The sequence below is a fragment of the Pteropus medius genome, unplaced genomic scaffold (assembly GCF_902729225.1).
Source record: "Pteropus medius unplaced genomic scaffold, Ma_sr-lr_union100, whole genome shotgun sequence".
NCBI lineage: Eukaryota > Metazoa > Chordata > Mammalia > Chiroptera > Pteropodidae > Pteropus > Pteropus medius.
This window is the reverse complement of record NW_024351546.1, coordinates 2089495-2116770: the sequence shown is the minus strand read 5'-3', so window position 1 is coordinate 2116770 and position 27276 is coordinate 2089495. Positions and strand designations below refer to the sequence as shown.

At 47.7% G+C, this 27276-nt stretch overlaps 1 protein-coding gene and 1 pseudogene across 3 annotated transcripts in view; one reads left to right on the top strand and one right to left on the bottom strand.

The window, feature by feature from the left end:
• MGLL (monoglyceride lipase) overlaps positions 1-22076 on the top strand; it is a 122758-nt gene extending 100682 nt beyond the window's left edge. For all 3 annotated transcript variants that reach the window (XM_039843617.1, XM_039843616.1, XM_039843615.1), the window contains 3 exons: positions 3000-3089; positions 16287-16502; positions 19038-22076. In XM_039843617.1, the coding sequence (XP_039699551.1) occupies positions 3000-3089; positions 16287-16502; positions 19038-19163 (432 nt within the window). In that variant the 3' untranslated portion in view covers positions 19164-22076. The remainder of the gene's footprint in view (positions 1-2999; positions 3090-16286; positions 16503-19037) is intronic.
• Positions 22077-27085: 5009 nt separating this feature from the next.
• On the bottom strand, positions 27086-27205 carry LOC120587019 (uncharacterized; annotated as a pseudogene).
• Between the last annotated feature and the right edge of the window lie 71 nt (positions 27206-27276).

Here is a 27276-nt window from a genome sequence, read left to right as displayed (position 1 = left end):
TGATCCTCCAGGAACCAAACGCTTCATTTTCTGCAAAGCAATTACTCCTCCAGAAATGCCCCCTCCTCTTTTATTTTTCCTATAAAGCTCTTTTCCTAAAAAGCTTTCTTTAGCTTAAGAAAGTTCCCCTGTTAAAAGGGAGAAAAGACCACTGGCTCAGAGAAAGGACAGAACAAGATGTTTTCTGTAATTCTCTCCTGGAGGCAGAGTCCTTCTGGCTTTCTAGTCTCCCTCACTCCCTATGAAACCAGTGCAAGGACAGTACCAGCCACGACACAGCCTTTTCTGATCCTTGTTGAGCCTAAACTGTCAGCATCTTCTCCTGGAATAGAGACCTTAGCACTTTGGGGTATAACTTTTGAATTTAAGGACTGCTAGCAGCAGGAACATAGATTCAAAGACGAAGGTAGGTCTACCTCTTCACAAATGGCCACCACCTATGTGCCTAGGTCCATGTAGAATTAGGTGACAGGCAACAAAACATAAATTGTTGGCAAATGAGAAATCTGCCGGTGGGTTTGGGGGAAATGGAGCAGTGCTGCGTGGTCTCTCTCCTTGCTTCTGTTTCAGGGTAAGTGCTGAGGCTCTATGTCCCTGGGCCTTTTCCTGGCAGTCGGCCATCTCTCCTGGGAATGGGTAGGAAGTTGGCTTGCAGAAAAACAGCCGTGTCCTTGAGAAGGCCATGCCAGATCAAGCAGGCAGACAGGCCAAACTGCAGCATCGTCTGGAGACTGACATTTGTACAAGGTTCAATCACACACAATCACCTCGTGATTCCTGGGCATGGCAGTAGAATCAACTCTCAGCCCCTGTGTCCACTCAAGGAGCTGTGGGCAAGAGTCATCGAGAAAAGCAGAATGTCTAAGAGTCAGCTCTATAAACTTTGAGATATACATTAAGTTTTTTCCTAATAGTATTGCCCTTGGGCCACCATTGCTGGAGTAGATAAGTCCCTAAAAGTCCACCGTTGGAGCCCAGTGAAGGCCACAGGGCTGGTGCCCACTCCTCTCTGTGAGCCTGCAGTGCACTTTTTATCTGCTGTGTTTTCTCTTTATTAAAAATGTTTAACCTTTGAAAACATAGATACTAACTCCTGAATTTAGGTTCCCAGAGGAGCCCCCAGTTCCTGGAGGTCACGGACATTTGATTTGTGTTTGGAAACACTCAAGTCCTTTTCTTTCGTAGAGCTCCCAGAATTCTGAGCCTTTCCGGTCCTGTTCTTGTCCATGAAACTGGCCCACAACCCCACCTTGCCTCTTGAGCCTGCCCAATAGATCGTATCCATCTGTGAGGCTTCAGACTGTGTGGACTGATTCAAGTGCTAACCTAGTATTCCAAGTTGGATTTTCTTATATTTCTATACTAGACTGTCATCACAGGTCAGCTCAGAGCTTGGCAATAGCGCCTGACACATTGACAGCAGCAAGTCAGCATGCATGGGGTTTTGCATGCCTGGACACCAGGCTGGGGGTGCAATGAGCTATGGTAGTCTTAAAAGCAGGGCACTGCCATCCTGCACTGAAAATGGAGAGTTGACCATGTGAAGGTCAGAATAGGTATTTGCATGTGTGTTCTTTAGGAGCAAAGCCCTGCCTGATCCCTGGCGATGTGAGGTTACATCAAACTTGCTCAAGGAATAGCACGTTTTATAACTCTGAGTGTGAAGAGAGATTGGGTAGTACAGCAATTGTGTCACCATGGAGAGTATCAATGCCTGCTGTTTTTGGTCATCCACAGGAAAGGTTAGGCCTTTTGCATTTATATGGCAGGAAAGAGAGAGAATAATGAAGGCCACTGGCATAAAGGGAAAGAGTGGCCTTACCCAGACCCTTGCTCCCTTTCCAGTTGACTGCACAGTGTGGCACTAAGCCTCTGTTTTCTTGTGTGTTAAATCAGGGTAAACCCTTACTTCATAGCATTTGGTGTCAAGACTAAAAGACCGGGTACTTACAACTGTGCCGGATGCACCAAAAGATTGTTACAGTAGCTATCAGTGTCCCCACCCCGACAAGGGTACTGAGGAGACCTTACTTCTTAGTTCTATGACATGCACCCTCAACGTGCAATGAGAATTCACTGCCACCCTCAATGTGATTCTAATTGCAGCATTTCACAGCTCACTTTTGAAATAGCATCTTTTATCCCCAAGTGTCTATGCACAGTACAGAAATGAGAACAGTCCCCCTCTGCAGGCACAATTGTGAAATCCAGGTTCACGCTTTTGCTGGATAGACACCAGATCTAGCAGGAGAGAGAGTGGGGTGGGGCAGGGAGATCTGTACCTGAATCAGGTTCCAGTTCAAGGAGCATTTATTAAGCGCCTATTGTCCAGTGCTTTTGTACACAGCAGTCCCCCTTGGCAGCTAAAGAAGCAGAGGCTCAATAATAGTCAGCTCTTGTGTCCACATGCATGAGACATCACAGCCAGGAATCGAGTCTGATCTTGCTCCCTCTGCCACACATCTTCTAATAAAGCTGGGTGACTATTTCTGTTCCCCTCCAAGAGAAACCATGACAATCGACAGATTCTTTCTGATCAGAGCAGGTTCCTCTGGGGCCTTCTGGGCTGTTCAGCTTCATTCTCAGGTGACCTAGGTGATTCTGTTCCCGCTGTCCTTTTTCAGGATCCCCTGAGAAGTGGCTTGTGCACAAGAGCTTAGCTAGGCTGTACGTACAAATAATTCAAAACTATGGCCGATGAGTGATTGTGGGGATGGTGACTGCACAGAATCTGGAGCAGGCAAAAAATAGATGTGGCATTCCCTCCGTCAGTCCTGGCGGCTGCTTCTCACTGGCTCCCCATGAGGAGCTGGGCCAGACTAGCTCAAGGCTGTCTGAGTCAGAGCAGGGAGAGTCCCGAGGTGCTCAGCCTTAGGAAACAAACCTGGCTGATGTTCAGTTTGGGTGTCGCTTTCCATAATTTACTGTAAACTGTCCTGTGGGTGGAGCTGGGCATGGATCCCACTGTACTCATACCCTTGTTTTTCCTCCCTGGCTAGGTCCTTGCTGCAAAAGTTCTCAACCTTGTCCTGCCAAACATGTCCCTGGGCCCAATCGACGCCAGTGTGCTCTCTCGGAATAAGACAGAGGTGAGAGTATTTCTGAAAACCAGGGGGTAGCTGGGACTGATGAGGGAGTGAAAGCAGCAGTCCCAGTGGGAAATCTAAGTTTTGGCTGTCTGTGGCATTTTGCTGTCCTTTCACTGAGGCCCTGTACAAACATGTGTGAGATGCCGTCTGGCTTCAGGACTGGGAGAGAAGGGATGCGTGGTCATGATGCCTGAGTTGTGCCCTAAAGGTGGAAAGGAGCTAACCAGATGAAGTTGTGTGTATATCGGCCAAATATCTTTCGGCTGTAAGTGACAGAAACTTAAAGTGTTTTAAGCAAAAAGTAGAATTTATTGGTGAATATAACTAAAGGTTTCAGGCATGGGTGGATCCAGGGTCTCGAATGCCTCATTCACCATTCATTCTCCCCAGATCTCACATCCACAGGTTTGGCTTCATTCCCAACCAAACTTTCCTCAAGGAGGGGGCAGAGATAGCCACCGGCAGCTTTACATGAGTAACCCCAATGGAAAGACAGCACCTCTTTCCAAGAAAAGTCCCAGGGCCAATTCTTATTAGCTGATTGTCCGAGCCTGGGTTATTTGTCCAGAAAAGGGAGCAGTGTCAACCCCATCCGGCCTCATGGACCAAGAGGGGGTGGAGTGTGGAATTGGGATACAGTAGCTGAGGACAGAAGAATGGATTCAGGCCAGGCCAAATGTCCTATGTCCATGAGTTGTAGGGGCGGTGCTGGGCTGAAGGGGGATCAGAGGAAGAGGGTTCGGGTGGAGGGAATAGCGTGGGTAAAGAGTCCTGGTGTAGAGAGAGGACAGCACATTTGCAGAACAGCAAATAGTTTGGTTTGACCACACGTAGGGCAGCAGGTGAGTGTTCAGGGGTAAAATGAGAGTGGATCATGAGATATCCCACAAATCCCATCTCCCAGGAGCCACTGCCCTGCCATGAGTATGTTGCAGCCTCCTGAGCGGAGTGGTACTGCCTTCTGTATAAGCAAAACCTGCTGAGAAAAGCTTAGAAAGAAGAGGCAAGGTAGTTTTAGGGGAATAAGCTGGGAGGTCGTGCCATAAGTCAATGTCACCATTTCTTGGACCAGGCACCAAGGTCAGCATGGACAAAGGGTCAACAATGTACCTGAGACACTGAGTCTGAGCAGAGTCCCAAACCCCAGAGATTGGGGTTGGTCTATTAAGATGCTGTTCAGTGAGCCAACTCACCTCCCATTTAATGAAAGGCCAGCACCTATCCCTGCCTTTAATTAAGCCTTAATGATCTGTGCCAGGTGGGTGCTGTGTGCTCACTCATGCATGGCAGCCCCAAAAGAGGAAACTGAGGCTCTGTAAGATGAGAGAACTTGCCTGGGTCACCCACTAGTGGGACCAACCAGAGAGTTTAGGTAGGTGTGGTCCCCAGCTTTGCTTTGTCTGTGAGGACAGCAAACTCCTATAGACTTATGGCTAAAGGACAGGCAGCGACTCTGGACTCCTGGAAGACGCTGGAATTATCTTCAGGTTTAAGTAAGTCATTTTACAACTCTTCTGGCTCAGTTTCCAATCTTGCCTTAGGAATTTGAAGTCATGAAATTGGTGGCTTCCCAAGGACCCTGTAAAAAGGAATGGAGTGCTGTGACTTTCCCGGGTTTTCTTGGAACTTGAGTAGCTAGACTCTAGCTTCATTATAAAACTTGACCTCCTGGCCCTCTGAGTCACTTAGAGAGTGGGCAACTAAATGTGAATCATCCCTAACATGTAAGGAGACATTCTTGATCAGGGGTCAAAACTCCCAAGCCTCCAGGGCCAGCAGCTGTTTATGAATCAGGGCTGGTGAGAGGCTTTAGCGAGCCATGGGGCCTGTGAGGAGACAGAGGGTATCTGATCTACTCAAGTCATTGACATTCGATTTTAATTTTAATTTAATCTAATTTTTAAAACCCACAATGCCTCTCAAATCCACATCTTGGGGCCAAATTTGACCCACTAGGGTCAAAGAATATTTAAGTAAAGAAAAAAAAATGTAATTCCAAAGGGCAGATCTAGACGGTGAAAAGGCACAACTTTAGGACCCAGAAAGACCAAAACCAAGCATATGCTGTTTGATTTAATCCTGACATGAATGAGACAGACATTAATCCCATTTCACAGATGAGGAAACTGAGGCTCAGAGGTTAAATGATTTGTCCAAGTTTGCACAATCAGTCAGAGACAGAGCTGGGATTTGAACCCATTTGATTCAAAAGCCCATGCTTGGGTGCCTCCTTCCAGCTAGTCTTTATGATCATTAAACTCTTTTTCCTGTTTTATAATTACTGGTCCATGCAGCTCATGGCTGGGGGCCATTGCTTTGTGTGCAGGACTCACTTTGTGAGAGGAGTCAGTGTCGGGCAGGGGTTCCTCCACCCGCTGGCATCCCCCATAACGGCTCCAGCTTCAAAGTGCAATCTTTAGTAAAACCAATTATTTTTGCAGCAGCTATGCCAGGACTACAATGAGTATGGGCGGGGGGAATGGAGGGGGAGGGAGAGGGGGCCTCCTTGAGATCGCTGAGAGGAAACATCCAGGTGCAAATCATAGTCATTTATCTCAACACCTGAAAGTACTTGGGCAAAGAAGAAAAATAATAAAATTATTCCCAGCCCTCTTTGTTTAAAAATAGCAACTCTCAGAGTTTTATCTCATTTTTGAAATAATGGAAAATTCCATTGAAAGCCTTAAACACATGGAAGAGTCTGGTGTGAATATACAGCACACAGGCTCTTCCTGAATCCTGGGTGGCACGCCCTCATGTATCAGGTTTCTGACTGGTCAGGTAAATGGGGTGATTCTTTAGAAACACTAATAAATGTCCCTGCTGGGAAGACTGCAAGGAGGGAGGTGGCTGGTCAGCCCCAAGGCTGAACTCCCACTGGAATGAATAGAAACAAGCCTTACCATTCCCCAGAAGAGAGCAGTTGCCCCTCCCCATCCCCACTCTGAGTCTCCCTTTGACCCTTCTGCTGAGCTTTAAAAATAGCAACGTCCAGAGGGAAATATGCTCAGAAAAGGCAGCTCCCAGATCTCATCTGGGTGTCTTAAGGCACATCTTTAACTAAGATATTTCCCATGGAGCCCTGCAGCTAAAAAAGCCTCAAAAAGAAAAGAAACATTTGCCTAACAAGCTTACTAAAGCCAGCCTGCTAGGAAGAGCGAAGGCTTGGGGAGTGTGAGGGGCTCTCCTGAAGATTTGGAAGTCTGTCTCTGGGGAAACAGGCTGGCTCTGCGATTCGAATATCAAAAGCAGGATGTTTGTTTGGGGTTTGCTGTGGCAAGTGTTCTCACAACCCACCCAGGACTGTTACAGCATGACGCCCTTCACTAGCATCACTTCACATCTGTCAGCCCACAGACAGAGATTCTCCTGGTGGTGTGGCCTCCAGGAGCGTTGCAGTAAATGCCTTGGGTTGTCTGAGCACCATCCAATGCAGGATGGGTGCGCCCTCCTTCTGTGTCAGACTAGCCCTTTCTTCTCCCAGAGATCTGAGGAGGCAGTCTTATTATCAGTATCTGCATTTGTGAAACCTTGAGCCCAGACAGGGCAAGTCACTTACCAGAGGACACACCTACGAAATAGGGTTTTGAGCCCAGACCCCTCTGCTCTGAGCCAAGTGCTCTTGCCGCTAAAATCCTGGGAACAAATAAGTTGCTACTCAAGTATTTTTTGTCTATCTACACATTTAGAGTCCCTGGCCAAAAAGAACACTGGAATACTGACATACTAATCATTCTACTCTCTGAATGTGACGAATCCCTCCCACTCTTGAATGTTCTTGTTAGCTTTCTGACCAAGGACTCAGGGGAAGAGATGAGGAGGGGAGCTGCTTAGAGTCTCCTCCTGCCCTCACACCATTGCTAACCAGTAGTCACTCACAAATAGAATGCACTGCTTTCTTTCCAAGCTCCAGCCTTTGGCCTGTGAACTGGGTAGAAGCTGGGAGGAAGAGAAGCTGTGATTCTGAGCCCATCTTCCACTGGGAACATGCACTGTTTATGTGTTAAGGCACTTTGTCTTCTAGAACCAAGTCTCTGTTCTCTATAAATATATTGGGATCCCTGCCAGGAGCATCCTGGCTGGTTTATAGTACACTGGCAGGCCATATGGTGAGAGCTGTGAGGAGTGGCCAACTCCACTTCATTTTATTTCTACAGACAGGTGCCGCTCCAGACCCCATCCAGTGTTTCAGATGTGCCAGTGTCAATGATTAAGCCCCCTGCTCCCAGTTTCCTGCAGATCTCCGATCCGCATGCCGGGAGGCCACCTCTGCCTATAGTCCACCTATGGTCCTTGGAAGGCTACTGTGATGTCTTGGAAAGATTAGCCACATGGAGGCTTTTGACTAATTATAACCACAGCTAAATATAGGCCCTAGCCTCCCCTCTATCCCCAGGATACAGCCTCCCACAGCATTCCCCTCTGAGAACCGGTTATTAACTTTCCAGTACTCCTGGTTTGGTTAGCCAATTTTATTTTGTTACTCTCCATCAGTCATTCTTACATTCCCCACAGAAGACTTGTCTATTTGAGGTAGCTATAATTTACCAATGCCTTAAAAAATAACAAGCCGTTAGAATGTTTCTTGGTAGGCATAGATAGCTCCACTGGGGGCAGCTGGCAAATGGGTCTGCCTTGGTCTCGTGCCCTACAACACAGGGTCTGTTGATGTTCCTGCCTCCTACCCCCACCCCAGATGTTTCCTGCTCCCAGCCCTCCTCCTGCTGACTCTGGGAGAAGCAATTCTGGGCACGTAAGAGGCAGATCCCTGAAATCGGCAACTTTAATAGCAGCAGAAAAGCCAGTGACTCTGTAGAGAGATTGTCAGAGGTAATCTCAGCTGTCAGCCAAACTGAAGACAAAATGAGGCATTCTCCTTGCCCCACAAGCCACGCTAAGATTCTCATTCAAATACCTTCACGTGGTCGAGGGAAAAGGAAACTGCACGCTCAGCTGGGCTCACATAGGAACACAGCCTGAGCAAAGCTATCTCAAAGACGCCATCAGATTGAACCCCCATTCACATGAGAATCTGATACAACCGAGCATAATATCCTCTAGGTTCATTCCTGTTGTAGCAAGTGTCAGAATTTCCTTCCTTTTTAAGGCTGAATAATATGTAAATGGTACTTATCGACTACATTTTATTTATTCATTTATCTGTCAGTGGACACCTAGGGTGCTTCTACCTCTCAGCTATTGTGAATAATGCTGCCGTGAACGTGGGTGTGCAAATATTTTTTTGAGTCCCTGCTTTCAGTTCCTTTGAGTTTATACTCAAAAGTGGGATTGCCTGATCATTTTGATTTGCATTTTCCTAATGATTACTGACGTTCAGCATCTTTTCACATGCTTATTGGCCATTTACATATCTTCTTTGGAGAAATGTCTATCAAGTACTTTGTCCATTTTTAAAATCAGGTTGTTTGTTTTTGTTGTTGTTGAATTGTGTGAGTTCTTTATATATTCTGGACAGTGACTCCTTATGAAATATGTGATTTGTAAATATTTTCTCCTATTCCATGTGTTGTTTTTTCAATCTTTTGGTAATGTTCTTTGATGTGCAATAGGGTTTCATTTTAATGTAATCCAGTTTATCTATTTTTTTGTTGTTGTTGCCTAAGCTTTTGATGTCATATTCAAAAAAATCATTGCCAAATCTAATGTCATTGAGTGAATACTTTGTTTCGGCTGAATCTTTTAAAAATAAGCTTCAGACACCATTATCCTTAACTCTTAAATAATTCAGCATATGTTGCCCAAGAGGAAGAACCCAGAATAAGAACATTCACACATACAACCCCATACAATTATCACACTTCGGAAAAGTAGCAATAATTCCCTATCATTATTCTCTATCTAGTCCACATCCTGATTTCCTTAGTTGTCACCAACTTTTAAGACTTGAGACTGTACGAACTTGCTGTTTGTTACTAGCATTTATGAAAGTGGTCCTGCGAGATCGCAGTAATGCTCTCTTGTTTATCTTATTACTTATTCAATCCTTGGGCCTGTGAAAAGGTGGTCATGGCTAGCGTGATTGGGTAGAGAACATGGAAGCTGCTTTCCTCTTCTCTCGGTGACCACCCAGGAGCTATGTCGGGGTCCAGGGCTGCACTTCAGGGACCTCCATTTCAAAGGAGCAAGCAAGGTTGACTTTCTGCTTCACTTCTGGTTGTGAAGACCCTCAGCCCTCCAGAAAGAGGCCCCAGTACCCTGTGGTAGGTGTATGCAAAGTGCCTGTGCCCACGTGTCTGGGGCCATGACCTACCAAGATATCCAGGAGTTTAAGCTTTAATAGCAAAAAGTAATTCTTGGGAAAAAATGTTTAGTAATGCACAAGACCTTGATTAAGTGGCGTTTCAAACATGTAGGCTAATCCTGATAAATCCTCTTTATAGCCAACATGGAACTGCAGTGTCCTTATTTGTGATGGGTATTATCTGGCTTAGGAATTTCCGCCACTGAAACTGGATGCCTACTCCCGCAGTCATAGAGGGAACTTGGGCCTCCTGGTAAACAAGACTTACTTTGCTCGACTGAGCTAGGGAGACTTTCTGCCAAGTCAGGCAGGGCCTTTACCTCCCCTCTGCCATCCGGCGGGCAGCATGTCAAGTGAACAAACTTGCATGGAGCTCCCGCTTCAGGCCAGGCCCTGAAGGCCAGAGATACCTGATAAGTCATCTGTCTCCTGGGGTCACAGTCAGAGAGGGAGAAAAGCTCACCAATGGTTCTGTTACAGAAGACAAAGAGGCAGATGGCTTGGTAGGAAGAGCAAAAAGGCCTGAGTCTGGACCCGGCTCTCCAGCTCTGTCTCTTTGTGCCACATTGTGACCTTGGAAACCATACTTCGTGTCACTGATCCTCAGGTTCCTGGGAGAGGCCAGGCTGGAGACTGGCACAGCATAGACGCTAGGGTAGATGGGAGCTGTTGTTGTCACAGCTGTTTTTAAAGAGGTATCTACAAAGATACAGGAGCCCTGGGGAGACAGGTGACAGTTTCATTAACAGTGTCTGGGCACCTGTCAATGGGAGGAAACACTTGAAGTGAGCCTTGATGGGAGACAGAGATTTGCTAGCAGACTAGAGTAAGGGTATGGGGAAAGGGCATTCTGGAAACTGAGAACGTCAAGGGCAGCCCCCAGTGCATAGGTGCAGAAGATGAGCACTTGAAAGGAGGGGGAGCAGATAATGGCACACACAGTGCACCTAGGGAGGACAGGGGGCTTCCTGGAAGAAGAAGCAGGCTGAGTTAAGTGTCAGAAGAAAGGGGAAACTCTACAGGCAGCTGAGGCTGAGGGGACAGCCACACGGGGGCCCAGAGATACAAGGGGTGAGGGGCAGTGTTAAGGAAGAAAGTGGAAGGGTGGTTAGAGCCTTCCTCCCACACCGCCGTCCCCTGCCACGTGGTCTTACAAACTATGGGAAGAATTTGGACTTGGCCCTGCAGTGGGTGGGAAGCAAGGCAGTGCTGTCAGGGACAGGGGTGTCCAGGGAGAATGTAGGTGTGGTGTGCAGGGAGTGTCCAGCTGGGGGCAAAATTGGTCAGACCCAAGAGGAGGGGGCACATGAAGAGAGGGAACATGCACTGGTATCACCAAGCAAGACTGTTTCCAGTGCTCAGTATGTTCCGTATTCAGGCCAATTTCTCTGCTAAATTATTTTTTGCATTTAGAATATTCCATAAGCATGATTTTATGAGAATATAGCCTAGCGAGCCACAAGGAAACAATATCAAGCAGCTCTAAAGAGCCTACCTTTGGGCGGCGCATCGGGGGAGGGTCCTCTTTCATGCCCAGTCATTCTTTGTCTAATGAATTAATGAGGGACCTTTTCCTCTAAGGCCCATGGGTATCATTCCAATCTGAATAGCTCCTTTTCCAACTGTCAGCCAGTTAGCCCAGTGCAGAGGTTCCAGCTTCCATCTGGTCTATGCAGGGCTCCTAGTGCCAAGGTGCTGCTTCTCAGGCTGGGCTAGAGAAAGGTTAGCTCATTCATTCATTTAGCCAGTATTTACTGAGAGCCTCCTGTGCCAGGACACAGCAAAAGCAGGATAGACAGAGCCCTGCCCCGGGGCCTGACACTCTGAATCAGGGACGGGCAGGAGCACAAACACCTGTTTGAAGACCAGGGTGAATGTGGGGCCAGAGAAGGGCTGCTAGCCACAAGAGCCTGGGGAGTCATGAAGACCTCCCTGAAGGGGTGAAGTCTGAGCTGAGGTCCTAAAGAGGACTAGATGTTAATTAGTCTAAGAGCAAGGGGCTGGAAAACTCACTTGAGATGGCAATAGAAACCACTGTACATAGGAGAAGATTTTCTATTATCCAAGTCTTTCCACAACAAATTGCCATTCAAAACAAAGGTGGGGAATGGAAGAGATTGTCTCTGCAAAGACATGCCCATTCATTGTAGAGTTCCCATAGGTTTCTAGGTTTCACAGAGATCACTTGGGTAGAGTTGCTATGTACTCTTTCCACTATGCCAGAGAAGGCTATCCGATTTCCCTGTGATGAAATGGATGGATTAAGAAAGATCTAAACAATGGAGGAAGGAGGTAGGAATCCTGGAATGGGCTCCAAAGCACAGGTGGAAGGGTGAGGCTTCCATAAGAAAAGGGAGGACACCGGAGAGAATGAGGGTCAGGAGAACACAGCTGTAGAAACATGTAGATACTTGAGGGGAAACTGCAGGAGATTAGGCCTACTGAGCTATATTTCTCTGCGAAGTAGGAAACAATGTCATGTGAGGAGGGCACATGTCTGTCTGTGCCCAGAAGGGTGCCCCATCCCCTTTAGCAGTCTGTGAAGGATGGCAACCTGTGAGACCCACCAAGTCATTTCACTATGTGTCAGGCCTAGATGTTTATGGTCCTCACCTGGGATCCACCCTTTTTTTTTCTGAGGAGTGCCACCTCCACAGCTCCTGGCTATCCTGTGAGTACACGGGACTCACCTTTGCTTTCTCTTCCTTAGGCAGGTAGCAGAGCATGGTGAGTGGTTACGACTGGTGATGGTGGAGACTGACTGCCTAGGTTCATATCCTAGCTCCGCCCTTTACTTGCTGCATAACCTTGGGTGGGTCACCTAGCCTCTCTCAGCCTCTCTTCTCATGTGTAAAATGGTGATAATAATAATGGTTCCTACACTGGGTTTTTGTGAAGATTCAATGAGTAAAGTGTTTGACACAACACCTGGCACAGAATTAAAGGCCAACGTGTTCATTATTTTAAATATTATTCTAATTAAAAATGTAAGTTTATACTCCATCCTGGAACAGATTTTTTAAAAATAGGTCAGAAGATTTGACTGTAGGGGTGGTGCCTAGATTTTGCTCAACCAAGTTTAAGAAAACTCTCAGCTGTGGATTGCAGACACATTTACTGTGCTTTAAGGCAAAGTTTCTTTTGCACAGAGAGACAGTGTTCAAAAGTCAGAAGTCCCAGTTGGCATGTTCCTGGCTGTCAAATTCAACACTGTTGAGAGCTCTCAGAACCTCAGAAAACAGAGAAGATACTAGAGTATCGCTAAAACATGTACAGGAGGCCAGGAAAACATTCACAGCCTGTGAAACTTAAAAACCAGGAGGAACCTCCGAGGTCCCCTTAGTGGGAAAACTGAAGCCCAGAAGTAAGGCCTCACCTAAGGTCATGTGGCTTGGCGTCTCTGAGGCAGAGAGGCCTCAGAGAGGCCATGAAGTGGCTCTCCTCCCTTTGTTCTCAGTGTCAGATTCAGATGCAACCCACATATCATCAATCTCGTTGTAGGTCCAGACCCTGGGCTTGGTACTGTGGCTACATCGTCTTATGGAATCTCCCTAGCATCCTCTGAGGCACTTTCACTATCGCCCCATTTCACAAAGCAGCACACTGAGTCTAGGAAAGAAAAACCCTGTCCAGATCATGGCTGGGTGCTCCTCACTTCTCTGGTCTCCCTCAAATCATCAGTTGACCCTCCCCTCAAAAAAAAGATTTCCAGTCTCAACCAATAGAGGCATTCCCAGGGGTCAGTCATCTGCAGCAAAAATGTGGTCCCTTGCACCCAGACCCACAGCCGCCAGCTGACATGTCCCCAGCAGATGCTGTTCTCAGCTAGCAGGAACAGTTGTGATCCAAAAAAAATGGGTGGAGGGGTTACAAGAGATAGTGCCAAAGACTGGATCTTTGTTATATGTTTTTAAGTAAACTTTTTGTTTTCAGATAATTGTGATTCACATGTATTTGTGAAAAAATAATACAGAGGGATCCCATGGGCCCTTTACCCAGTTCTCCCCAATGCTGACATCTTACAAAGCTAGAGGACAATATCATAACCAGGAAATTGATATCAGTATAGTCTAGCCACAGAACATCCCATCACCACAAAAATCTCTCATGTTGCCCTTGTATAGCATGCCCACTTCCTCCTGCTCACCCCTGACAATCATGCTTCTATGCATCATTTTCCTAATTTCGTCATTTCAAGAACATCATAGAAATGGAATTGTACAGAAAGTCATCTTTTAACATTGACATTTTCAACTTTGGTTTTGAATGGGCTTGTTAGTTGATCAATGGTCTGGGCTGGGGCCTGGTCAAGGAGAGAGAGCCCTGTCCACCTCTTTCCTGGGGGCAACAGGACACATTCTCACCCCACAAAGAAGACTTTTGGTCAATTTATATCTTTGTTCTCAAAAAAAAGAAAAGCTGCAATGATTGTACCAGAATGGTTACTTAAGGGGAGGGTTTGGGCCCTCTGAGCCTCAGTTTCCCCACTAGGTGTGGCCTCCCTCTTCTCTCCAAACCCCATTTTCCCTCTATCCCTCACCTCCCACCTTGGCCGTGGCTCGTACCAGGGTCTTGCCCTTTCCCCGACACATCTGTTGGCTCCTTCCCCAGGCCCAGAACCAGCCATTGTGTAATCAGTGGAAAATGAAGCCAAGAACAGAAAGCCACTTTGGCTGTCAGAGCAATTAAGCCCAAGAGCAGACTCCCCAAGGGGCCTCCTGTGGCCAGGATGTTTCAGGTCAGCAGGGCAAGGTGGAAGACCATTTCAGGAAGGAGGTGGTCTAGTGAGCTCTCTGGCCTTGTGCACTCATAAGGACACATCCCCTGCAATCAGGGCCCAGCGTCATCGAAGAGAATGCCGTTAGCAGGGCTACCAGCCTGCGTAGACCCAGACCCCAGTGACAGGGACTTAAGCAGGAAAGAAGCTTATTTCTCTGCACAGTGACCTCAGTGTCACCAGCCCCACATGCTCCAGCTCATCTTGTTGCTTGCTGTTTCTGGAGTGCAGCCCTCGGTCATGGGACCCCAACTGCCTGTGTTCTGGTAGGTGGGAGGAGGGAAAGAGGACAAGCCTTGACCAGAGGGTGCACACTGTGCTGCTGCTCACTTCCCATTCCTCACTTCCCAGAATGTGGTGCCACACCTAACTGCCAGGGAGACTGGGAAATGTAGTCTTTATTCTGGGTGGCTCTGTTCTAAATGAAACATCCAGGGTTATATAGGGGAGAACAGAAACTGGGTAACGAATAACAACCAGGTTCCTCCTCTGCAAAACAGAGATAATGAGAGCCATTCCTCAGACAGAGTACTTATGAAAGTTATGAAGGTTAACTGGGTTAAATACTTGGTACACGCACATAGGAAGAAAGAGCTCAGAAATGTTAGCTATTCTTATTATTTCTTTTCACTAAATGAGATTGTACACATGATGCCCTGGCACCATGTTAGGCATAAAGTATGTGTTTAGTAAGTGGTGCTTGCAGTTGCCATTGTTTTGTTGTGAGCCTCAGTTCTCAACAGACTCTAAGCCCGGGGCTCTTTTCCCAAACAAGGCTCCTTGCAGACTCTGGATGAGCAACTGCTGTGACCATGCACTGCCCATGTACTTCCACTGCCAGTCTTTTCTCAGCCCCCAAACAGATGGCCTGGCCCTGTAGGATTCATACCAGCTCCGCTGCAAGAAGTGGCTAATCCATCTCATGTGGTTATTTTTTACAAACGGTCTTGTTTGCCTGCTTGGTGCCCAGAATGGGAGGAATCAGAAATGGCAGGGGTGACCCAGAATAGCCTGTCTCCTCTTAACATGAATCTGGAATTATGGCCTAGGCCCTGTTGAGTGGTAACAGAAGAGAGGTGTAGCCTCGACCCTTGGAGAATCAGATTGGAACTCCGTGGACAGCAGTAGCCTCATGGGGCAGCTGGAAGCACATTTCCTTCCAGCTATCCCTGCGGTCCTTGTTCCCGTGGTCCCTCTGCTCTCTTACCCAGTTCCAACACCATGTGGCACTTCTCCAACTAGCCGAAAATCCACTGGCAAAGATGAGGGAATGAAAGAAGGGGAGTTGTGGTCTCACATTTGCCCATATGGGCCCGAGAGAGTTCTAGAGACTTCTCACCTAGATTTTGTGGGACCAGTCCCCTATCTGGGGCCACAGTGGGCAGGCAAGTCACTGTCTCCTTAGAGGGAGGAGGAGTAAAGCCAACGAGAACAAGGATAGGTCATCAGGGTAATCTCATGAAAGGTTGGGCCCAGGCAGACTGATGATTGAGGAGGGAGGACTCAGCCCCTGGGCATATCCCCTAGAGAGGCAGCAGGTGTCCCTATCAGAGTGACAGACAGCTGCCTGCAGCCCAGAGAACATGGAGGGTGGAGCCCACCATAGCCCACACCTGCCCTGGACTTCACTCCTCCTGAAACCCCCAGTGTGGTGCCCTGCCAAAGCACCTCAGGGACACTTTGAACTAACTACATGCCTTCCACCATGGCCCCCATTGCCCCTGCATTTTAGGCATGCCCCTCACTCACTTCTACCAGGTGAACACCAAGTCAGGAGAGAGAGACTTCGAGAAAACGGAATCCACACAGGCTAACACCAAAACATCTTCAGAGCTATTCCTGAATGAAATAATCAAAGTGAAGAATATGATGCTGCCTATATAAAAATATATGTAAATTAATTCTTGAAACTGTCTACAGGCACATGTATGAATGTGGAATGCACAGAACAAAACCTGCGAAGAGAGATATTGAAAGTAGTATAGGTCTGTGTCATGAAACGGGGCTGGCCACACTGCAGGCTCTTGGCAACTGTGCCCCAGACCAAGCTGACTATATAGAATCAGCTCTTCAGGCCAGAGCAGAAGGAAGAGCTAACAGGAAATAGGGGAGTCCTCTGCCCATGAACTGGTAGAACCCTCTCTCTTTTTCTCTCCAGGTTGACCTTTATAACACGGACCCCCTTATTTGTCGGGCTGGACTGAAAGTGTGCTTTGGAATCCAGCTGCTCAATGCTGTCTCGCGAGTGGAACGGGCACTCCCCAAGCTGACTTTGCCCTTCCTGCTGCTCCAGGGTTCTGCTGACCGCCTGTGCGACAGCAAAGGGGCCTACTTACTTATGGAATCTGCCAAGAGCCAGGACAAGACACTCAAGGTGAACAGCTGCCCCCCTCATTTCCCTTAGGTGGGGAAGGTGGGGTTCCTTTGGGCGCATCTGCTCAGAACTCCCAGAGCCATCCCCAGGCGAGGCGTCTCAGGATGGGGCCAGCCTGGCTCTATTAGGAAATAAGTAACAGGAATAGAGGCGGCTGTTAATTCTAAGCAAGCACACAGGCCATTAGCAGATTGTTTGCATGAACAAGCTTGAAAAGAAGAAACTCAGAAGGTGTCCTGGTCAAGAAAAAAACCCACAACTGGGCACTGGGCAAAGAAAGTCTCTAAGAACATGTCTCCTGCTTTGTCATGTCCAAGGTCCAAAGGTGTGTGGCAGCCCAGCCTCCCCGCGGGTTGGTTCTCTGCACCAGCAGCAGCAGCTGAGGACCAGCTGCCACCACCAAGGGCTCTGAGTGCACAGGTGCAGTGGGACATGGCAGGGTCTGGTCTGCAAGGGAATCTGCGAGAGCGTGTCCTGTAGAGGGAGTGGGACCTGAGGCTTAGCCACATGGCCTGTCAGACACACACACTACAGTAGACTAAGTTGGAGGGCCTTTCGAGATGGAAAATATGGTTTTAGGGTCCAGATATTCCTGTTTTTGTTTTTCCGATTGAACAGGGAAGAGCCCCAGCTGAGGGGATAGGAAGGAGGAAGAGCACCTACCGTGTACCTGTCAAGTGACAGTTGACTCTGAAGGTGGCTCTTTGTGGTCACTTTGTGAGACCACAGCCTGATGAATGGATGTGTCCCCAGACTATGTCACTGTGGCCTGTTCAGTGGGCACATGGAAGCCCCGAGTCCAGGGCCATTTCCTGCTAAGTTATAAAGAGAAGAGGCAACTTACTACAGATGCCACACTTACCGAACAATGGGGTCAGGATTCAAACTCACACCCTCTGATCTGAATGCCCTGGCCCTCTCCATTCCTCACTGTGCTGACAAAGACTCTCATGTCTTTGCAAACTGTCAAGTGCTCCCGTCACACTATTGTGAATTGCAGGCCCTGGCCTTTACCACTACCAGATATAGACTCATCAATGAAGGAGAAAGGAGGAGAAAAAGGAAAAAGGTAAAACTGGCTCTTTTTAATGCTGGAGAGTATAAAACACCATGGGTACTTTGCAGTTTGGGTGAAGGCACCTCAAAGATCATGCCCTTCACTGGCATGGAACCTTGGTGACCCTACAAAAGGAGGCCATGCAGAGTGCTCATGTGTCCATTCACTCTCCATTCATTCATTTATTTTTTTAATCCAAGTTTTCATTGGGCATTGACTTTGTACCAGGAGAACAAGACAGGCAAAGTCCCAACCTTCCCACGTAGTCTATGTCCTAACAAGATGAGCAACAAACAACCAGACAGGATGATGACGATGCAGAGGATCAGTGCCCTAAAGCAAATTAAGCAGAGAGTGGGGAAAGGGCAACCAGAGAAGAGGTGAAGCACCTACTTCAGATGGGCCAGCAAGCCTGAGTGACAGTGACTAGAAGGGTGGAAGAACATTCCAGACTAAGGGAAGGGCAAGTTCAAAGACCAGAGTCACAAAGTTCTTGGTGTATGCAAGCAATCAGGAGACCGTTTGTGGTGGGAGTGCGCTGAGCAGGGTAAGGGCGGTGTATGACAGGGGAGGGGCCTGGAAGCAGAAGAGGAGTCCAGACTTTTTCTTAGTTCAATAAGGAAGTGACCAGAGCATTCTGAGCTGGAGAACAGCATACTCTGACTCCAGTTCTCAAAGCATCCGCTAGCTGCCACATGGAGACAAGAGCGAAGACAGGGACACCAGGTGGGAGGATGCTGTTGTCACCAGGCCAAGAGGATGAGCTTGGCCTGAGGTGGTGGCAGCGAAGGTAGGGGACAGCCTGGCAGGACCTGGAGAGTGACTGTAGGGAGATCAAGTGATGAAGGGTGAATCCTGAGCTGGGGCCCACACCAGTGAGGAGGCTGTGCCACCCTATCTGAGCTGGGGGACACAGGAAGACACAGATGTGGGGAATGTCAGGAGTTCCATTTTGAGGTACCTGTTAGAGAGTCCACTGGAAATTTTAGAAAAGAATGGAAAGAAAACACAGGAGAGTATTTCTAGACAGTTAACAGCTTTTGACTGATGCTTAAAAGTCAATATGAGAGCAAAAATGTTGCCTGGCTACAGGGACTGAATGTCTTTGGAGCCTGTACCAAGAACAGTTGCTGTGGGTTGGTGGGAGTGGAAGTAGACTGGGATCAGTTAAGGTCCAAGTGGAAGGCAAGGAAGTGAAGACAGGGAATAGAAATCACCTTTTTGAGGGAGGCACCGACCATGTCCACGGATGGAGAAAGAAGCAGAGTAAAGAGAAGGTGAGTGTTGATTTAAGAAAGGAAGTGCTAGAACATATTGGGACATTTTAATTAATTTGATCAAACAGCATTGGCACCATGAAAGACAGGAGTCCAGAGGGGCATGAGAAGAGTCTGGGGGACTCTGTCCGCTGCCTGTGGCCTCCCTCCTTGCACCTGTTGCTTCCTGTAGCCCTGATTTCCTGTCTCATCTAATTACAGATTTACGAAGGTGCCTACCATGTTCTCCACAAAGAGCTTCCTGAAGTAACCAACTCTGTCTTCCATGAAATAAACATGTGGGTCTCTCAAAGGACAGCAGCAGTGAGAACAGGGTCTCCACCCTGAGGGCACTGTCTGGGCAGCTGTCCCACAATTGGGGAAGTGGGCAGAAGAAGGGCAGAAGCTGGCTTCTTAGATGTGACTTGCAAAAAAAAAAAAAAAATCAAAATTGGAGGAATCTCTAGCGTAATTTACTAAAGAAAAAAAAAAAAGACATCCTTGTCTTATGTTATGCTGACCATCACTGGATCTACCTTAAAAGGTAGAGACTTTATGCTAAAACAGAGAAGGGTCAAAGGCAGTTTTCCAGGGTTGAAATGTCCTTAAAACGGAGCGCAGTCTCTGCCCTGCCTCTCCTAGCTCCCTCAAGGTTTCCAGGAATTCCTGGTGTTCCCTGACACCTGGCCGCAATAATTGGAGGAATCCCCTCCTTCCCACCTCTCCAATCCCCACCCTCACACCTCCCCACCAGCCTCACTCTGTGGCCTTTCCCTGGCTGTGGTGGGATGGAGTAGCTGGCGTCAGCTTCCTGGGCAGACTCATGTGCCCTCGGAATGCATAGCCCTCCATGATCCTTGTCAGCTCCTTGTCAGCAAGAGCTAGGCTTTGGGGCACAGGGACAGAAGCTGACGGAAGACTCCCGCTTCCTTCCCACCAGGGAGCCTGAGGCTGCTCACTGAAAGCTGTGTATTAAGGGGTTGCCTGCCTTTGTGTGACTCAAATTTTTCCAAGACATTACGAGAGGATGATTGTATTGAAAAGGAAATGTCTAATATATAACATATACTCTAACGTAGAGACTATTTGGGTGGGTAGGACCAAGGGGCTTGGATGATACTTCTGCACAGGATTGTGCTCAAGGTGCCAAGGCACAGCCTCCAGGAGCCAGGGCCTGGAGCACCAGCATTGGTGGTAGCAGACTTCTCTCTGGTCTCCACCAGCCTGGGCCCACAGCCACCCTGGGAGCTCAGTGCTGATAGCACAGCTACCCCTGGTGGCAGGAGAAGGGAGTCTCAACTCAGTGGCCCTGAGGCCACAGCAGTATAGGCAGGTGAGGCTGGCTGACAGGGCTGACTTTTCCCAGCCGAGGCCCCGCAGCACCTGACCAACCTTTCTCAGGTGCCAACCCTGACAGCCCATGGCCCTCACTTAGAGCCAGCAATAAATGGAGATCACTGCCCACCACGGGAATACCTTCACTCTCAATGGGACTCAGTGTGACCTCGTGAAGCTCCTTAGTACAACCATGACCATGGAGAGAGACAGGCACACAGGGCCGTTGGGGGGCTCCTGCTCTGTGTTGAACCCCATGGAAGCTGCAGGCAGGGGCCTCAGGCTGTAGAAGAGGCAGCCACTCTCCTGCCAGGGCCTCTGACACTAGGAGTTGGGGCCCCCATTCTTCTTCCACAGTGGAAATGCAGCCCCTCACCCACACCCTGTTCTTCGGGAGATTTTTCTGGGCCCTGGAGAGGAGAGCCTCTCCACCCTCCCTCCAGGGATCTGCCCACATCATGGCAGAGCTAGAACTGGTCCCCCTCCAACAGGCAGCCCAGTCATGCTTGCCCAGGGCCAAAGCTTGTGTTCTCCTGTCCCTGCCTCTCAGGAGAGGCAAACTGCCCAGGCACCCACCCCTTGGTGGGCAGGGCCCAGGTTCCCACAGAGAGCCTCTTCCATTGTCCCATCTTATTCCTCTGGTTTCTCTCTGAGGGAGAAAAATGTAAGAAATGCACTAAGAGAGAAGGTCAGTGCCTGTGGTCAGAAGTTGGGCAGCTGTGTGAAAGTTTGTGCTCCTCAGCTAAGGAAAAGCAGAAACTATACTGCAAACTTTCAAACCTGCAAGACACTGAGCTCAGACCTGGAATTCTTGCTGGAGCTGATAGCTCAGGTCACGCAAAGTCCCCATGCCTCCCACCCTCCCACCTCTCCCAGAAGCATGTGACAGCAACACCACTCCCCAAATTACTTATCAGGTACATGGTTTAACCAAGAATATTTTGGATGCATGAATTTATGTGTATGTAATCTCTTATAGAGATAAATTCAGTCGCATTTACATATCTAGTTAAAGAATCACCTATGTTAAAAGAAAAAAATATATATTTTAAACCGAGACTGACTCGTAATCTAGGAGAAGGAACCATGCCACGCCTGCCAGCTGAATGAGGAGCGAGGGCAGGAGCCAGACATCAGCTGTGTCTGGAGTCTTACCTAGGGTACTCCAGGAAAAGTGTGTGAGTCTCCAGTTGAGTTCATTCTCAAAGTTGACAGCCCTGTGCTACCATCCAGAGCTTCAAAGTCGTGCCATGGCAGTGGAACAGAAGAGCTGGGTTTGGAAAGGAAGCTAGGTCACACACAGCCTGGCCTTGAAAATGTGAGAGGAGGAAAATGGCTGGGCGGGGAGGAGACTCTGGAGATGCAGCTAACTCACACTCAACTGGCAGTTCAGATAAATCAGGATACTAGGCCCAAGTACTGATGTGAACACAACACCTTCCCCTGTAACCCAGAGGTTATGCTGGTCCATTAGAGAAATGGGTTTTATCTCTGAAAATCTTTCTAGGCAAAGATGCCACCAGCAGCCAGTGGGAGTCCTAACCCCACCAGGCCTCATTCCTTTGCAGGGATAGAGGGTGGATGGGCAGCCTCCCTGCCACCCAGTGATGACCCCAGCTTTCCTGCTCAGCTTCTGGGGGACACTGGGGCTCATAGCGAGGACATGAAAGGGTGCTCTGAACACCTACCTGGCTCTGCTTGGCACTCCATGGCAAGGCCCCAAGCTACCTTTTCTTTCACTTGCCATTGCTAACATAAACCCATTAGGATCACAATGATTTTCCAAGCAATTCACCTGTTTGCTATTGTCACTGCCGCTTGACATACCCCCACGTGTATGTTGTTAGTAGATATACGCGTATCAGTTTAGAACTATTAAACCAATGTATGCCACAGCTAACCCTAATAAACCAGACGTTTTCTGAATGGTGTTGTCTGTCTGTCTGATCTGAAACTATGACAGTCCCTGCAGAGAGAGCAGCACTGAGCAGCACTGGGCTGAGCCAGTCATCTTATACAAACCCATATCTGTGAACTTGACTTCTGCCCCAGGAGCGGACTGCATGCATTCAGTTATGTTGCAGACTTGGCCACCTCACATTAGACCTCTGCCTGATTTCCAGGGGGTCCTTGATAAACATCTGTCCAGTGAGGGAGGGAAGGAGAGAGAAAGTGGGAAGGGGTAGGGGAGGGAGGGACGAATGTCATGCCTGGGCCAGGCACTGAGTTTGGCACTGGGTTATAAATGCAGGGTTAACTTTGTGTGTGAGCAAACCATGCAGTCCACACTCAGAAGGCCCCATGTTTTGTTTAGTGCTCTGACACTGTTGTCTTGAAATTCTCAATTATTTCTGGGCAAAGGCCCCGCACAGACATTCTCCACTGGGCCTCGTACACATAGGAGCATGGCTGGAGCTGGCCCTGCCCTGGCTCTGTCCTCTGTGCAGAGGTCCTTCCAACAGTTATAGACCTGAAGGACAGTCTGCTCCCTCCAGGTCCTCCTTTTCTACTTATACCTGACCAAATTCTAAGCTTGAGTCAAACCTGGCCATCCTTGTACCTTGTGAGCATTCGAGACTATCAGAACCTCCCCACTGAGCACCCAGGATGTGCCTGCCAGGCACTATGCCTGGCCCTGAGGCTGCCCCACAAAATGAAGACATCGTGACACAAACTTGCCATTCAAGCATCTAACAGCAAAGCGGCAAGAAGAGAGCACACAATAGGTCCAGCCCAGCATGCCAGCATGTTTTCTAGAGGCAGCCCTGCGGAAGAGTGAGGGGATAAGTGGGAGTGGGGCGCACAGGGCCTGCAGCCAAGGGGTCTCAAGGCAAGACTTAGAGGTGGAAGATGGTCCTAGAACTGGGACTTTCAGGACTGCTGTAGGAAACCTAGGGCACCCTCAGCAGCACCCAACCAAGGATAGGCTAGTGAAGGGAGCCTGTGGGGTAGATGCAGCACTGGACCAGCCACAGCGGGGAGCCGACAGCCCTGACTGGAAGGAGTGTTGCTGGACAGAGAGAGCTGCCCCTGTGATAGGTGGGCACCTGCCAGGCTGGGGCTTCAGATAAAGAACATGGCCATGACCAAGATGGAGGCTAGCAGGAAGGAGGCATCCTACCTCTTTCTCCTGCCATATTCCACTCTCCTGAACCTTCAGCCTGAAGCATGAGCTTTCCAGCCCATAGTCCAAAATGGCTGCTCAAAATAGCTCCTGCACACATCCTTATTCCAGCCAATTAGAGGAAAAGAAAGGGAAGGGGCAGGTGTGTGCCTTTCAAGGAATAAAGCAGAGATCACATCTAGTACTTCAGCTTACATCTAGAAACTGAGGCAAGGAAGGCTGGGATATGAATCAGGTGTCTGCAGAACGGCTTAGGTATCGGGAACAGCCAGCGGGTTGTGCTCAGGAATGAAGTGTGTGTAGAGGCTTCCCTGGAGGGAGACCCAGGCTCAGTATCTGCCTGAAAGAAACCAACAGGGCAGTGAGAATGGGCTGCAAGGAGGCAGGGCCCTGACTTAGGACTATGGCAGTGAGGACAGAAAAGTGGAGACTGAGCAGCAGCTACTGAAAGGGTAAAATCAACAAGGTTTGGTGACCAACAAAGTTTGAGGGCCAAGGAATTGGGACAGAATGTAAAGAACACGTGTCTCTAAAATGCTCTATAGATATAAAAACATCCAAACCTCTAGAGAATTTTTATGAGTTTGAGTCAGACTGATAACATATGCCAGGAGCAAGATTTCCAATGCTCTAGAGAATAACAATTCTGCACCTTCTTTTATGTACATAAAATTACAAGAGAACATAAGGAAGATTACATGGAGGTGAGAGAAAGCAAGGCAGGGACTAGATTACAGCATAGTTAACAAGATTGTGCACTTTCCTAAGGGAAGTTATGCCTTCGAGGGATATTACTTCTGGCAACTCAAAGATATATAACCTAAATGTCCAAGAACGATGGACAGGGCTGTCTTAAAAATCTTTCACTAAAGAAGTTCTATGCCTGGGGCATAACTACTCACCATGACCTGCCCAGTTAGGAATTTATGATCAGATGACCCTGTGAGATTAACTTTCTGTAGAACCTCTTTATTCTCCACCTAAAGAAAGGTTTCAAAATCTGCCCAAATTTCTTGTTATATCTTCCAAGAGAGCATGGAAATTCACATTGAAGTTCACATTGGTTGACCCCCACACTGGCTGGGAGCTTCCTCATTTGCCCCTATTTAATTTTCACACCAGCTTTGGGTGCTTGGTGTTGTTGCTCCCACTTAGACTAAGAAAACTGGGGCTCTGAGGGATTCTGTGATTTGCTCAAAGCCAGATGCTGAGTTCCAGCCCAAGTCTCTGGACTCAGGTACCGGGCATCCTGCTGCCTCCCAGACAAGGAAGGCAGGTGACAAAGCCCCAGGTGCAGAGTGCCAGTGCAACTCTCAAATCTTAGCCAGCTGGTAGGGACGTATTGCCTGAGGGTGTCTTCTTGGCTCAGAGGCAGAAACTCTGAGGCCTAAGGGCTAGCCCCAGGGTCTTTTCTTTCAGAAGTCCCTCCCTCTGAGGCCTCTGGTACAGACTTTTCCCAAAGTGAGAAATTTTTATGCCTTCAAAATGTCTGCTCCAGAGTCTAGGGCTGCCCAGAGGCCTGGCAAGGGCACTCCTAACTTTGTGATGCCAGTGGCCCGATGGCAGCCTCACCCTGTCTTGGGTTCCTCATTCTGCTGCAGTGAGAGGGGGCATTGAAGACTATGTAGGAGTTCTTCAGGTAGCGGAAAGAACACATGATACAAAGTTTTCATTTTTTTTTTTTTCCAGGTGGGGAGACCATTATAGGATGGGTAAAAAAATATTTTATTTTTTTATTATAGACTTACCTCACATAACAACTGTTTGGGTCAGGGCCAGACCTAGAGTGAGGAAAGCGAGGCACTTACCTCAAAACAAATTGCAAAGAGATATCAAAAATCTTAGTAACCGATATAAGTAACACTGCAATTTTTAAAATCAAAATTAATGCAAAAAAATCACAATGAACCAAATAATATTTTAAATAAAGATACAATCTGGTTTTTCTTTTTCCTTCCAATTTCACTATGACCTGGCACAGCACTGCTACTGATCTCTGTCCCATCCCACCATTACTCCTTTTCTTTTCTTGGGGGTGCAACAAGCTGTCCCTACATTTTATGTACAAGCTGTGTTTCTTTCTTTTCCATTGTTGCTTATTTTGTCAGTGTTTCATTAATCTGTTTTTCCATATGTGAAAAATATGGAGATATTTTGAGTTGGGATAGAATGCATATATTTCCCAATAAAATTTATGAAAATATTTTTTCATTCAGCAGTTTTATACTTAGAGGCAGGAATGAACTAGAGTTATGTGAGGGATAGATATGCTTTTTCATTTTAAAGTAATACAGCCACACTATGAAAACTACGTACAAGTCAGATGAACTTCTGCCTCTCACCCAGCACTTCTCTATTCCTTTCTGGGACCACGCCCTCTGTTTCGGAGCCCAGGGTTGTGGGGCGCAACCAAGGCAGCCTGAATGAGCCCGCATTTCCCTATTCACACAGAAACCACACTGACATCTTTACGGCCGTGTCTATTCTACAATTTCCTTCTGCATTTACAACTCAGAGGATATTTGCGTTTTTTCCTGTTTATTTGCAACACTGAACTGGGCGCCTTTGTACAAAGTCTTTCCCCATCTTAGACTGAAAGTAGCCATGAAAATAAGGGAAGTGTGGCACGATGAGGGGACAGCAGTCCTGGGGACTGTGACTCTTCTGGACCCAATGCTTCTGGGCTGCAGCACCTCACTGCAAGGGCAGAACCAGCTCAAAATGGTACTATTCTGTTGAATGAGATACTGAGTTGCTTTTCGGGGACAACAGACCGAAACCGCAAGTCATGCAGCCCAAGCACGCGCAGAGGAGAGAAACTTTGACCTCCAACTGCATGAGGAAAAAAGTCTCACTTCCCTCCTCCATGGAACTAAAGGAGCAGGACATAACCAGAACTTGAACACTGGAACCTTTCCAGAAAGCCAAAGGTCTCTCTCCAGGAAGATCCAGTGTTGATGCCCCTTTACTATAAATGGCCAAGTTCCAAGGTCCTCCAATTAAAAGTTCCACCAGCACTTCCACATACCTGTTTCCCCTAGTCTCTTAAAAACCCTTAACCTAGTCCAGTGAGCAAGATGGATCTGAAGCACCATTAGGTCTCCCATCTTCTAGGTTGGCACCTTCTCGATCAATAAGCCTTTCCTTACTTCAAACTCTGATGTTTTGAGTTTTCGCCTGTCAAAGCATCAGGCACATGAACTTTGGCCTGGTAACACCATTCTTGCTCTATAAGTGAATCACTGATTTATCAGCTCCATAGTATTTTCCCTTAAAGTCCCTCCCTTATGTTTTTACTTGTTAAAAACAAAATTCAACCAAGTAAATGTGAAGATCTAATCGTCTTTATTAAGTGATTCATGACAGCCTCCTATCTAGAAGGGCGCTCTGAGAAGGTTTACAAAATGGAGGGATTTTATAGGAAGAAAAGTGGGGAAAGGGAGTTACTGGGGAAAGAAAAGACTGTTTTGACTCAGACATCAATTCTTTGGGTAAAAAGAACAGGCAGGATTTTTTAATCATGTAGATTGCCTCTTCTTTCTATTGGGGAAAGAGATGGCCTATGTGACAGATTACCATTCTGGTGCTTGACCAAAAAATCCCAGACTGGTGGATTATGATTATGTTTCTGGGAGAGGTTGAAACTGCAATTAGATCAGGTATTAAGTCTGAATTCAATATCATGGGCTTTGGCAAGAGTGACACCTGTGGCTTTTTTCTTTTTTTATTTTTTAGGCGAGGCAACCCTTGGTTGACCTCACAGATTGCAAGGACCTCGTCATCTTACAATCCCTTATTTTTTTATTTTATACACCTACAGCGCCTGGTCTTCCTAGGTGGTCTCCCATCCAAATACTAACCAGGCCCAACCCTGCTTAGCTTCCGAGATCAGACAGGATCAAGCTTGTTCAGGGTTAGCATGGCTGTAGACTTTTTTTTTCTTTAACATACCTAAAATCTGCTATAAAATAAACTCTATATGACTTCAAATAACATCTATAA